General features: G+C 36.7%; 3 protein-coding genes across 3 annotated transcripts; 1 reads left to right on the top strand and 2 right to left on the bottom strand.

Annotated features, from left to right (window-relative positions):
- LOC101310270 (transcription factor bHLH131-like) lies at positions 1-819 on the bottom strand. The gene is made up of 2 exons (XM_004289479.1): positions 589-819; positions 1-420 (listed from the first exon to the last, which is right to left on the bottom strand). The coding sequence occupies exons 1-2, from the start codon at positions 817-819 to the stop codon at positions 1-3; spliced, it is 651 nt and encodes a 216-aa protein (XP_004289527.1).
- A 1812-nt stretch (positions 820-2631) lies between these two features.
- Positions 2632-3642, bottom strand: LOC101310559. The gene has a single exon (XM_004289480.1). The coding sequence runs from the start codon at positions 3640-3642 to the stop codon at positions 2632-2634; it is 1011 nt and encodes a 336-aa protein (XP_004289528.1).
- Positions 3643-13725: 10083 nt separating this feature from the next.
- Positions 13726-14385, top strand: LOC101310842. The gene has a single exon (XM_004289481.1). It carries the CDS (start codon positions 13726-13728, stop codon positions 14383-14385), a length of 660 nt encoding a protein of 219 aa, XP_004289529.1.
- Positions 14386-14788: the final 403 nt, after the last annotated feature.

Below are 14788 nucleotides of genomic sequence, written 5' to 3' on the forward strand. Positions count from 1 at the left end.
TCATAGTCGCTTAGGGAGATGTAGCTTCTGAATAATGCTTGGCCTGTCAACAATCACCTTATTTAAGGCCTTCTTAAGGGACACTATCCCTTCACTTCCAGCCCCCAACCCTTTCACCCACAGCACAATCTTAGTCCTCCCACCTACTGTCACCATCTCCGCCTTCACCACCTTCCCTTTCCTTGACCTCAATTCCCTAGTCATGTCCGATATCAGCCCTGCCCTATCTTCGCAGCTAAATGTTGCCTTCACAAGACCTTCTTGCTTGCCTTCACACTTCTCTAAACTCAACTTGTTAACCCCGCTGGGAATAACACACTCACTGCCACTGCCACGACATGCTGCGTCAATGTCTGTTACCACCTTCTTTAGCTCCCTTACTTGTCGGACGGTCTCAGCGAGCACAGAAGCCTTGTCCATCTGTATGTAACATATGGTAAATATAAACTATACATCACACTCTATATCGTAAACTATTGCTAGTAAGAGAAAGCATCCCTTGCTATGTAGCATTGTAGCTTGTTGTATGTACAATTTGATATATGATTCTGCCTCATCAAATACATGTCAAGAGGAAAAAATAATTACTTTGATCAAGTTTGGAAGGATTTTACGAAGAGCTGCATATTGACTATTGATCCGCATCCTTCGTCTTCTCTCTGACTCACTGTGTTTCTTGGCCGAAAATACTTTGGCTTCTGCTGTTGATAATGATTTAGTGAATTTTTTGCTGTAGATGCTATTCACTTGACCTATACCATAGCGTTGAGGGAAGCCAATTTGCTTGGAAAAATAGCTTGGGGCGGAACCCATCGACATATCTTACTTTTGCTAGCTTTTACCTGTGTAAACATGGTTTCAAACAAGAATCAGAACAATATTAACAGATCAAACAAAAGTGCAAATAGAACAAAACAAATTGGAAAAGAAAGGGAAATGACCAATATCAGCAAAGAGAGGAATGCTACCTCTTGCAGAAAAACAACTGAAGGAATTACAATAAAACAATGGAGGGAAAGACAAATTTCTCTGTTATATAGGAAATGTTCTGCAACGAGGGCTTTCAAGAATAACTGAATTAGACTGTAATCACTGTATGATATTTCTCCATTAAAGCCACTATGCCAAGGTAGAAAATATCTTCATTTTAATGAAGACAATCATGACAAATTAATCAGACCTAGTAAATATCATTTATCATCCAGGTTATTACTTATAGGATCCTGTCATCTAAATGCTAGATATGGTGCGTGACATGATCTATTAGTTTTTCATGTGAAGATTCTTATTTATCATTGTTCAGTTTTCCTGGAAAATTTTTGTTATCAGCTGGTTAACAAAGAAGATCGTACTCATTTTAGGCCTCAATATGAAAGCGTGCTATAGTGTGGATTATAGCTGATTTTTGCTCCCGCGTGTTGTCTGTAATTCTGTATTAATTGCGCTTTAACTCAAATTTAACTACAATGATCGACACTAACTAATTTCTCTGTAATGTTAGATGAGACCTCAAATTCGTATCCCTCTTCCTTTAACACTGTAACACTGGTTCATTCACTTGCTAGACTACACAGGCACTTTTTCTAGACTACACAGGCATTGAGTTGGGATGTTATTGAAGAATGGATGAAGGGGGCTCCCCTAGCTGCCTCCATAAAGATATAGATGCCTATGGATATTCAAAAAATAAAAGAAGAACAATGGAAACGCCGAGATTGAACAAAACTGTTACAAGATTTTCTTATAGACCATCAATAGCAACTTTTATAGGTGAAACAAAAGAATTCAAAAATACTAAACACTTGCTTATTTTGTATCAAGCTTCTGCTTGAGACCTGAGAGTGCTTAAAGCATGTTTAGTAATGGTTGACAACAATGAACATAAGTGTATACGACTTCAGAACAATAACCAATATTGCTAAGCTGAAGAACACATCACAGTAGCCATAATTGGCAGTTGACCTGACATGTGTTAACTCTAATGCTCAACTTTCCATTCTAAAACACCGTATCATACTCATAATTGATTTGTATACAGTCTAAGCCCACAAACATGAATCTAGCAATGACATTGTCAAAACTCCAAATAAGATTTCGAAAACAAGATAGATGACCAACCGTCACTGAAAGGCACATTGAGGTAGGGTTAACTAGTTACTGCTTGGTAGTTAACCCACATTAACAGTAGAAGATAATAGCTGAACAAGACACTCAGAAACAAATGAAAACACCAAGCTAGTAAGGCAATTACTCCTAAGGAGAGCAGGATGTAAAAAAGAAATTCACATCAAACATTATTCAATCAAGAGGACTGAGCATATAATATAAAGCAACGCATGCTTTTCAAAAGCACAATTCATTTACTTCCAGGTCAATCTGAGCATGAAAACCCAGTCAGGGACAACAAAAGCAAACCAGAGCATATATAGATACACTCAATGGTCAATCCACTACTTCACTAGTAAAAGTTGGTCAGCTATTACCTTGATCACAGAACTACTTATCTCTAATTTCTACCATGAGATTAAAACACCCTTGTTTGATGAGTGATGACTAGTCTAGTAGTCACCACAAAACACCTGAGGTTTTCTTTCAACTCAAAACCCCTACACATTTCCAAACCCTCTCCTATCATGGACTATCCCCAATTCCACCAAAGACATCATCTTTACCTTCATAAAACTCCAAACCATCCATCTCACCATCCCCATCTCCACACTCACCACCCAACTCAACCTCCTTCCCCACCCCAACCCTCCCGCTCACCACATTCCCCATTCTCTTCTTGGTGCTCCTCACCACTGTTTTCGTCTTCAATCCCTTCATCCGCCTCGCCGGCGCCTTCATTCTCTTCACCGGGGCCTTCCCTCCACCCGAAAACCCCCCTCCACCACCCACATTCTTCACCACCACCACCTCCTCATCATCATCAGAAATCTCCACAACACAAACACCCTCCACTTCACTCTTCTTTTTCTTTAAATCCTCATCACTCTTTTTTGGGTCCTCACTATACTCCATAGGAAAATACCCATAAGTGAAATAGTACTGCTCCTTCCCCTCCACCAAAATCTCCGGCGCCGGCGGCCTGATCGCCGCGCCGTGAAAAGCCTTCCGGCAAATCTGACACCTCAGGCAACACTCCTCGAACACCTTCTTGTACATGAACATCCCATAGCAGTAAGGACACACCGTCCAGAACGTCTCTCCGGCGAGACCCTCTTCACAATTCTGGCTTTCCGGCCGGTTCTTGGGCCCATTTCGGAGACGGGTCTCTTCCCCCGGGTCGGACACAGCGGCCCAGGCCCGGATAACCAGCTGGAGCGCCTCGTCGGAAAAAGGGAAGGAGTTGTTTTCCGGGTTCAGGAGCGCCGTGAGCTTCTCGAACTGGGTCCGAACGAGTCGGCGGTTTCCCGAGTCGGGTCGGGTCAGCTGCAAAATGGGGTACCAGTCATTCGGGTCGCGGCGTTTCTCGGCGAGCAAGACGTCGGCGACGGCGAGGATGCGGTCCGGGATGGGGTTGTCCGGGTTGTAGCGTCGGGCAAAGAGAGCGAATTTGCGGCAGGAAGAGAAGTCGCCGTCGCAGAGGAGATTGGCGGCGATTCCGGGAAGCTTTTCGGATTCGGGTACCGGATTATCCATTTCTTTTCGCTCAAAGGTTTTCCTTTTTTGGGTTTAAGAAATGGAAGAGAGAGGGAAGCCAATCGGGTTTTTGAAGGAAACAGGGTTTTAGTGGACGAAAAGGGTAGTCGAGGTTTGGGGTTATTACGGGGAGAGTAGTTGGTGGGGTGAGAAGTAGGGTGGGTATTTTGGGGATTTAGGAAGGAGGAGTGTATCAAGGAAGATGCGAAGAGGACACGTGGCGGTTTCTTGGGGAGCAATCATCTATTGAATGCTGGACAGTGGAGCAGTGGAACAGTGAGAGTACTACAGACTTAATGGGGAGAAGGTGTTTCTTGGACCATTAAATTTGTTTCACCGTGTTATATTCAAGAGGTTGCGGAGGATATTGGGGCTGAGGTGCGGCAAATTGTTGATGAGAAGAAAGGGAGAGGAGAAGACCGAATTGGAACTTTTCTTCGGGTTAGAGTGTAAGGTTGAATGTTTTGCAGGAGGGCCTTGTGCGAACATTCAAATGTGTTTTTTGTTTTGTTTTTGTATTTACGCAAATTATCTAACTAATATAAATGGGATATCTTCTTGGTCCTAACATAGCCTGACCACATATGGATTTATCATGTTTTATCACCCAGGTAATTACTCATAAGATCCTATCATCTAAATGCTAGATATGGTGCGTGACATGATCTATTAGTTTTTCATGTGAAGTTTTTTGCTTATCATTGTTCATTTTTCCTGGAGAAATTTTGTTATCAGCTGACTATAGCTAAAAGAAGTTGTAGCCATTTTACGCCACCAATATCAAAGCATACTATAATGTGGATTATAGCTGGTTTTCGCTCCCGCATGTTATGTGATTATGTATTAATTGCACTTTAATTCAAATTTAACTACACATTTTAACTATGTTTGACACTAATTAACTAATCTCTCTGTAATGTTAGATGAGACCTCAAATTCGAATCCTTCTTCCTTTACGTTGTGTAACACTGGTTCATTCACAGGCATTGAGTCGGGATGTACAAAATTGTTACAATATTTTTAATAGACCATCCGATCGATCCATAGCAACAACTTTTATAGATGAAACAAAAGAGTTCAAAAATACTAAGCTTCTGCTTGAGACTCGAGAGTGCTTTTAACAAATTAAGCATGTTTAGTAACGGTTGACAACAATGAACATAAGTGTAGATGACTTCCAAACAATAACCAATATTGCTAAGCTGAAGAACACATCACAGTAGCCATATTTGTCAGTTGACATGCTTTGATCGGAATCTTTTCAGAAACATACAATGAGCATTAGTTAAAAGGGTGATGACACATACACATCATAACCAAAAAAAGACATATACATCATATATAGCTAGCTTGATACATATACACATACACATCATAACCAAAAAAACCCAATTAAGCGCTTAAACACTGGAGCCTCTATATATGTCCTCATCAACATTTATGCACCGAGAGTTCTGATCTTTCATAGGACCAAATAGTTGTGCCCTGAATACACAGGTGATCGAGCTAAGTTTCCCATGCATCAACTTCAAAATTTACATGTTAGAATGTTGACCCATGTTAGATCGTGGTACTGCTATAGAGTATGTTTTTGGCGCTCTTCAGAGTATGATTTTACATCACCAAATAAGACGGAATTTAAGTAATTGAGCATGATTTATGAAAATTAAAAAATCTCATAGGGTAAAATGAATTTAATCTTAAAAATTTTACATTACGTTGTCTGAGAGAGAAAAAAAAGTGGAAAAGAAAAGAAAAAAAATGAAGTTTATGCTGCCGCATTGGATGTGTCTACAACTTCCATTCTAATTGAGTCACCTCTCTATAAGTAACAGCCAGGCCAAGCTATGATTACCATAAACCAAAACAAAAACGTTATGAGTTCTATCATGGACCTCAATGCGTTCACGAACCCGGAGATGGCTTCTAGGGTTAGGGTTAGGGTTCCGAAAAACAGCCAAATTTCATGCTTCTTCTTCAACCCTAATATTACGCCTCCAAAATCCCAAAGTCGACCCTTAATAGCCCTCTTGCAGAGGCCGAGGGTAGTTAAGGCTACCACCAAAGATGCTACTGGTGAAACAAAACTTTCAGATTTGAGGGCTCTTCTGACGTCGCAGTCCCCTTGTTACACTGACTATGGCTTAATCTACTACACCGTTCTAGTTTCGGTATGAAGCTCCGTCCGGTTCCAATTTAATCACAGATTAGTACATACTTTTAAATATATATATATATACTTCGATCTCGATCGCACATACTTAGATTATAGATATCATTTGCTTTGATTTTGTTTAATTAAACTAATATGCTATTATTTGTCCTGGATGTCAGTGTTGTGAGATGAGTTGGATATTGAAAAACTTGCCGGAAATCCCAGGGGAGTCAAAGAAAGAAGCTCGCTCTTTCTTGCGAGGAATTGTTGACGAGTTTAGCATCGGTGATGCGTTAGAAGTAAAGAGGAGGGAGGAACGGATAGGGATTATTAGTCGTGTTAACGCAGTCGAATACTTCTTGAGGCAAGATGCAAAGCAGATCCACACATAGCTTTGGTACGTCTGATAACATGTTTTTTGTTGTAAATATTAAATATATGTGGATGTCCTTATAAATACTCATTAGTTATGTCCTTAAGATGTAAATCATACTCCTATATAAAAGAGCCTAATGAGAATGAAAGTGACACTTCTTCCTCCTCCTGCATTTTGTTCTTCTCTTTTCTCTCTATCTTATTCTTAGTTTATAACACGTTATCAGTACGATTTCGCTCATTCGTTCTATGAACTCCATGACGATCTATGAGATATTGATGTAACTTTTGTTGCTTATTATTCATACTCACGATCTATGAGTTCGCTTCTATTTTGATTATATCTTGTCTACATATATACTTTGTTTGTATTGCTCAATTCTATGTTTACAATTGCTTATATTAGTGAGCTTGAAGTTTCGCTAATAATCATTTTGAGATTGTGAACCTGAAGGTCAAAATTACATTAGACTTGGAGATCTAATTGTGTAAGCATAAACCTGAAGTTTTATGCATGTACATGTGATCCATTGTTCACAAGATTCGAACCTGAAGTTTCGATATTGATATTTTTTTCTTATGAACATGAAATTCTAAACAACATAATTGGATCCATGATCAATGTGGTCTCTGATGCAAGATTATTGCTTAAGACCATGAACCATGATCTATGAGTTTATGAGTTTATAGGTGATCTATATATTATTGATTTAGATCAAGAATCTATGGTTCTTATTCCCATTTGTTTGGATGAGTTTTGCAATATCATGGTGCAATTCTATGCATTTTTATGGATAATTTTATGGAACTTTTGAACACATGTTCAATATAAGACACTAAGAACCATTGTTCTACCAAGAGCCATGAATGGACACATTTGCGTCTTCTAATATGGATCCTGATATGGCTATAGATGTAGCTATAGTAACCATTTTTGACGCATGCCTTAACATTTAGTGGCTCTCTACGAAGCCCTCTGACAAAGGCAATAAAGCTAAATTCAATCATACGTACTAATAGTCTCATTGAGATTCATTTGGACAATTTGTGGACAATGAGAAACATGTTGATATGATCAACAAATGATGATATTTGATTATAGCTATTATTGTTGTAGTAATGAACATTAGTTGCAAGTTGCAACCATGTTAATGAGACTATTACCATTCTTTTACTTGCATTATGTGGGAGTTATTGAATTGATGTGTGAGTTATTGATTTAATGTGGGAGTTACTGAAATAATTAACTCAGTTTACTACCATCATGTGATAAGTTATTTTTTTAATGACTCTTCATATTACCATTTTTATTATTCGGGGTTGTTATCAATAGTTTTTTTATTACCATGATTTCTATCACCATTATCTTACTATTGTGTAAATTACTCTTATTAATAACGGTTCTTAATTTCATTTTTATAATTATGTGATAATAAAACAAAATTTTATCTTCCGTCATGATCGGGCATCTTCTTCTCTTTCCAACGCGTAACATGCTTTGCATCTAGTAATTTCCTTATTATTGGCTTTGGTCTAGTAACTGACGATCAGGTAAAGTGTACATATAAAAGTTTGTTTTCCACTAAGTTTCTAGCGGAGCTTATCGTATCTTTACGAGTCAATTAGTTATCTTCTTCATCTCACTCTATTTTGATTGGAAAAGTAATGGTACAACATAGTTGTTTTTCCTGGACTAGTGTCAATCTATGATTTTCTGGACTGGTATTCATTGATGATAGTTATCGTATTATTACGTTTAATTTCATTTGTTGCAGTAATATATTCTATTGTTGCTTATATTTTATTTCATTTTATTATGAAGGTATGAACATGGATCATGAACACGTTCAATTTAAAATTGGAGAAAATATTTGTCTTGCTGACAATGCCACCACACATATAATCCTTCATGATCAGAAATTTTCTCCATCTGAGTGCATTCTTTAACTAATGTGACCACCATATATGGTATTGCCAATTTGGTTGAAGGCTTCGGAAGAGCCCACATTAGTCTTCCAAATGAAACTCAGTTGCCCGTTAAAGAGTCTTTGTACTCTCCTAGATCAAGAAGGAATTTCCTAAGTTTCAAGGATATTTGTTTGAATGGATTTCATATTCGGACCACAAACAACAAGAATGTGGCATATGTTTTCATTACTTCCTATATTATGAGCCAAAGCCACGTATTGAAAAAGTTGGTTGGCCTATTATTTGGTTTATATTACACACCATTAAGTCTATTGAGACATTGTCATGTTATGAACCAGAAGTTCAAGGACAACGATACATTTATGCTTTGGCATGACCGTTTAAGTCACTTTAGATCTACAATGATATGTAGAATATTTTTATACAAATTCCAATGGTCATCCATTGTTGACAAAACATAATTTTGTCAAGCTTGTTCTCAATGAAAATGGGTAATTGGACCCTCTTATGCAATCAACAAGGACTAGAAGCTCCTCAGAGTTATACAATATGGTTTTCTTATCATCCTTAATTATATGAGGACCTGAAGCTCCTATTTATTTTGATACAATGTTGTTGTGAAATTAGAGGAGAGAAACAAGATTATCATATTCGTGAAGGTAACTAGACTAGAAGTTCTTGTATTTCTTATGGAACTAGATGTTTCCATTGTCACATTTTATTTATTCTTGTTCCTTACCATTTTAGAGTTTGTTAATTATTTTTCTCTTCTAAACTTTATTGTTACTCATAAGGGCTAACAATCCTATATCTTAAACATATAATTTTCAAGTGAAATATTTTTCAAAATTTTCATAAGAGTTACCGGGGTTCTAACTGCAGAAACTCAAGTTTTGAGTATAAAATATCAATGATTTAAAAGTGAATTTGAAGTTGCACTTGAGTTACTCAAGCCTGAAGTTTCGAGCAACATTAACTTGCAATTAACATTCTAAGAACCTGTAGTTCTACTATTATAAAATCGGACATGAAGTTTCGATTATATATATGAATGATGGCTTTGGAAGAGCACATACTATCCCATTTTTACATTAAGTGCGCGCCCCCAGAATGTCTACAGATTATGTAACACATACTGTGATGTGAGATCCTACCTCACCCGAGGGATGACAGGAGATGTGTCTAACATGCACACATACCTCCTTATATTGTGATGCATTTTGGGTTGCAACCCAAGAACAAAATTATGAGGCGAGGTCCAAAGCACACAATATCTCGCTATGCGGCCTATTATATGTCCAATTCTATAGTAAAGTGAGACACAAAATGTCATGAAACAACAGTTCATTAAACAAAATATACATTATTTTGGCATGAGTTACGTCATATTTTACATAAAGTGTTACTTGGAATCAGTAACAACTCTTGATGACCATTAGCTAACGCTACTTTGAGCAAATTGTTCATTTGCCTCATCTCTTTTTTGGTTTATCACCTTAATGAGACACTCCTCTTGTTATGCGGGGGAGACATATTATTCTTGAAGAACGACATGAATTGTTGTGGAATATTTACCTACTGTCTCATTTTGAGCTTGAGAAATATCTCAGCTAGTGATTTATTAAAGCTAGTGATGACAAAACTATATGTTAGCACAAAAACATTTGTGTGGGTTAAAGTCTATGAGACTAACCATATTAACAAAACAACCTTGACCCCATTTGATTTGTGGGAGAATGTGTATCTACGTGACATGGTTCTCCTGACGAGAATGTCATTAAAAATATTCGAGTTCCTAATATGGTGGCTACAATATTACACATACAAAGGTTAACAGTACACCATTAGATGATGATATCTTGGTCATACAAAAATACATCCATATGGTTGATACTCATGAATTTAATATTTTTGACCTTACACTTGATTTGGGTTCGCCACCAGCCAATAGACATCTTCACTCGAAAGGAAGTGATAGACATTTAAACGCATTTTTATGCATGGTCATGATAAGACAGTGTTCGATTCCCGCGGTTAGGGGGAGAGAAAACACTACTGTCATTTGAATAACGACGTGAATCTGAGTGGAATGTATCCACTAGGTCTAAAGTTTTAAGCTCCTGAAAATGGAAGATTATACAGGTCCTATAATGTTTTATGATATTATGAATATAGATCCACATTCGCTAACTATAATTCATTTATGAGAGATAGTTGTCGTAGAAATGACAATATTTGTCCCAGAAGTGGCATGGGTACCCAATATCAATAAGCTCATAGTAGATAATACATGTATATAAGAATGTGTGGGATCTATAAATGATGATCATCGATGAAAATTTGCATATGGTAGTTACCAAGACCATTAAGGACTGTATGATGCAATACCATGTTTCATTATGAATGTTGACAAATCATATTATTGGCCAAATTGGATAGAGGCAATTCCAACTAAACTGAATATCTGAAACATGATGAGATACTTAGACCTTTAACCCTACATGATATAAAAAGGTATTAATCATAGTGAAAATAAATCACTATGGCACAATGTCTACAAGAGACATGGGGATTACGAATATCTTTCCTTATACATGATAATTTTCTGTAAGTACAGTGTTACATATATTTATTGACGAGAGACTTACGGTAGTTGTCATCGTATATTATAAGAATCTTAAAAGACTTCCTAAAAGTAAAACGTCATTCTAAGCGTATCTCTTATCAAATCCTTAAAGCATCCAAGTACATGAATGATTCAAATGTAAATCGATTCATGAATACCTGAGAGAGTCTGAATGTGAGATTCTTCATCGCCTAAGCGAAATGACGTAATGTGCCTTATACATACAAACACAACTCCCATTAGTGAGACGTGTCTTGGGTTGGAACCCAAGAAGAAAGGCATGAGGGGGAGGCCCAAAGGCGAGCATATCTCTCGTTATGCTGGGCTGTTAAACTAAAATTAACTCATGCAATTAATAGTCTACAACTAGCTCATATATACTCATTCTGTTATAGTTAACGTGATCAAAATTGCCTCAATGAGTATTATGATTGGACTACAAAACCGAATTCGGATTATGTTGCTACATATTCTAACTTTCGCGAAGTTATGAATTGCTTAGAGCTCTTGAAGAGCATATACGAGATGTATCAATAAACAGAGATATTAATATGAGTGGCTAGATATGCCATGCTGATCTTCCAATGGTTTTGAACCATACATAGTAATGTGTTAATTAGCTTCTACTGCTTAGTTATTACATAATGTATGAATTTGAACATGTGAGGTTGTTTCTAACATTATTACATGAGGTAAGATCTATTAAATTGTATAGCTCGGTTGGTATTGCCTTCACTTTGCAGGTATAAAAATCTTGTGATGAGCCCCTGTATGTAAAACGAACAAGATCTCACTTCAGTGATAGACAAATTGAACCGCTATTTACTGTACATGAAGCTTGCAACAATCAGGGGGAGAATCTCATCAGGGGGAGCATCCAGAAGTATGCTACCTATGACACATGCGCGTTGCACTCTTTTTCTCCTTCGACCAGGGATGTTTTTTCCCACAAGGTTTTTATTACCTGGCAAGGTTTTTAATGAGACAACACTAAACGCGTCCAACATCATATTATTGATGGACATCCACGGGAGAGTGTTGTAAATATTATAATATATGTAGATGTCCTTGTAAATACTCATTAGTTATGTCCTTAAGATGTAAATTATACTCCTATATAAAAGAGCCTAATGAGAATGAAAGTGACACTTCTTCCTCCTCCTACATTTTGTTCTTCTCTTTTCTCTCTATCTTATTCTTAGTTTATAACATTCTTAGACTTTTATTTACTTAATTGGTATCTACACTTAACATAATTATTCTTACGCCATAGGTTGATTAATTGATAATTCGTTTTTGGTGAGCTTTTCTTGTTTTTTCTTGTCAGAGAATTTTGTTATCAGAGAATAATTTCATTATAAGAAAGGTCACAATCAACTTCAGAGCTAAGTGTGGCCATGCTAAAAATGAGATCATTTTTTTTCTTCTTCATAACATTTTGAAAATAGAGAATATGGGAAAAATAGTTGTTCACCGTAACCCAAATGTAATTGTCTACCTTCTAACTGATCACTTACTCTCTTGGGGAAAATTGTTTTAGTTCCGATTACTTATATCTCCTTCTCAATATCCACAAATTTCTGGAAACTTTGCTCGTTGAATTCGAATTAGCTGCCTTTCAAGATCTCTTGCTCAACTTTCCATTTCTCAAATGTGATCATAAATCCGATAAAAACATTATATATCATTGAAAACCTCTACAATTGCACTTTGTATTAATAGAATTTCAATGTAACTAGAACTCTCCATAGTCCAACTTCATGGCATCATGCATCTAAACAAGATTGAACCATCACCCTTTTACTAGTTTCTGCTGGGTTATTAACTTATTATTTATTAAAATGAAAAGGACAAAAAAAAAAAAAAATAAGAGGTTTTATGGGTTTGGTTTGCTCACTTTGCTGGTGTGAGTAGAAAAAAGGAGGGAACTCTTTCATCATTATTTATTTATATATTTTACAAATAATTTCTTGTTAACAACACTTGCTCATGTCATTTTTTTTTCTTTTGATAAAATGTTATATATATATATTTTTTTTATAGGTGTTGAAAAAGTTTCCAATTTCTCTTCTCCCGTGTGAGGTCATAAACCATCTCGCCCAGGCACTGATGTTCGTAGAAGCTATCAAGAGTAGGGCTGGAATTGGTAGGGGTATACCGACTTTATTTACCAATACCATGTATCAACCAACTTATGATTGGTAGGCAAAATCCTCTACTAAAACCAACCACCGATGTTGGTATACCGACTTAGTTGGTATGGTTGGTAATCGGTGTTCTCTGGACAAAAAGGATGTCGACCAGATAAGATATGGGCATGCAGATGGGCTCGAGTCCAGATAGAAATGGTTGTGAGGGTTAGTTGAGGAATCTAAGTGATTAGTCATCCTACCCTTATTCCTATCTGTTTAGGTCTCTACAAAGTTTAGATTGTGACTCAAAAAATGAAGTGATAGATATAACTTTTTCACAAATATAATGCAATGATAGCTTTGATCTGATGGTATGTGGTCATATTTTCCATCAGAGTAGTCATGGTTTTGAAATATGCCTCTTGCTAAAATTTAAATATTTTATATTTTAATTGTATTTATATCTATAGTATGTTATAAATATAAAACAATACATATATTATATATTATACATATATTTTAATTGTCTTTACATATATTATACATTTTCTAGGTTGTTTATAAAAGATTAGAAGTTCAATTCTCGTTTCTTACATAGATATATGTGTATTTTTGCATAATTACACATACATGGTTAGTACGGTATACCGATAATATGAAAATCTCAATACCAAATACCAACCATGTTACCAAGACTGGTACGCTATACCGTATCAACTAAGTCGGTTACCAAGTTTTTGGTATACCAACTAGGTTGGTACTCGGTTGGTTGGTTTCGAGTTTCGACATAGCCCAAATTGTTAGCCTTAATCAAGAGTGTTGAATTTCATGTTCTGGACAATTTGATTGAGGCGATATGCGGCCTCATGGAAAAGCTTAACAATGCGCCCAACAGGGATAAATACAGCAAATTTTTGAAGGGAATTCCCAGGCCTCTTTGGAATTCTAGAGCGGAGTTAAAGTTGGAACTTGACAGAATTTTTCAAGTTGAGAGAAAGTTGCCGGTGACGCTTAAATTTGCTGATGTGGTGACAAATTACATGAAGCAGGACAACGATGACATTTATCTTGCGTCTAAAGACTGGCCCCGAATCGCTAAGAGATTTCTTGTATCTCTTGGAATGAGTACTGCTCATGCTCCTGATCAGTTTGAGATTCATGACCACATGTTGATACTTTCTGAGGCTTTTACTGGATTCAACAACGTATTACTGGGAGTGACGAGAGAGTTCACAATAGTGCCTCTTGTTTTTATTGAAGCTCATGATTGTGTTTATATAGGTGAACATCTCATGTATGCTGATAACAGTTTCCACTGCCTGATGGACAAGCTGCCTAACACAAGTATTGATTCTAGTGTTTTGAGACACATGAATATTGGACTAGAGCATTCTCTTATTGCCTTCAAAATCACATTACAGGGAATAGCAAAGCTTTGTCGGAAGATCGATGAAGACTTGGTTTCTGAATCAGAGACGGTATCTCCTCGGCATAAATATGGTGAAGGGTTGAGAGACAAAACATAGGGAAAAATGCCCGACAAGAAGATGAACAACGCTCCCTCCAAAGAATGAAGAACCTTGTCCTTACTGTGTTTTCTGAATAATGAAGGACCGTTTACGGGGACACGCCGATGAATTTTAAGTTTTATTGAAGTATAGTAGTTTCTTCTCACAATTTATTCTCATGTAATCTATTTGTTCTTGAATATTTGATTGGATCCTATTTTCTTAAACGGCAAATGTTTATGATTCTTAGGATGAATGTACCTAAGGTGATAACCACTTTGAGCAGGAGAGTGGTAAACTACATATAGAGACAAGTATGAACACATGTTTTCTCAATTGCAGTTGCAGAGGAGTTGACCTTATCAAGATCATTGCATAGAATTGCTGTCTGATTCATTTTATTTATTTTTTCTGATAGGAT

This window comes from Fragaria vesca, linkage group LG1, assembly GCF_000184155.1.
Source record: "Fragaria vesca subsp. vesca linkage group LG1, FraVesHawaii_1.0, whole genome shotgun sequence".
NCBI lineage: Eukaryota > Viridiplantae > Streptophyta > Magnoliopsida > Rosales > Rosaceae > Fragaria > Fragaria vesca.

Excerpts from the sequence above, each read along its gene's own strand:
- LOC101310270 (XM_004289479.1), bottom strand. The coding sequence starts at position 819 with ATGTCGATGGGTTCCGCCCCAAGCTATTTTTCCAAGCAAATTGGCTTC. Across the intron at positions 421-588 it reads TCCTTCCAAACTTGATCAAA|ATGGACAAGGCTTCTGTGCT; the intron begins GTAATTATTTTT and ends TGTTACATACAG.
- LOC101310842 (XM_004289481.1), top strand. The coding sequence starts at position 13,726 with ATGGAAAAGCTTAACAATGCGCCCAACAGGGATAAATACAGCAAATTT.
- LOC101310559 (XM_004289480.1), bottom strand. The coding sequence starts at position 3,642 with ATGGATAATCCGGTACCCGAATCCGAAAAGCTTCCCGGAATCGCCGCC.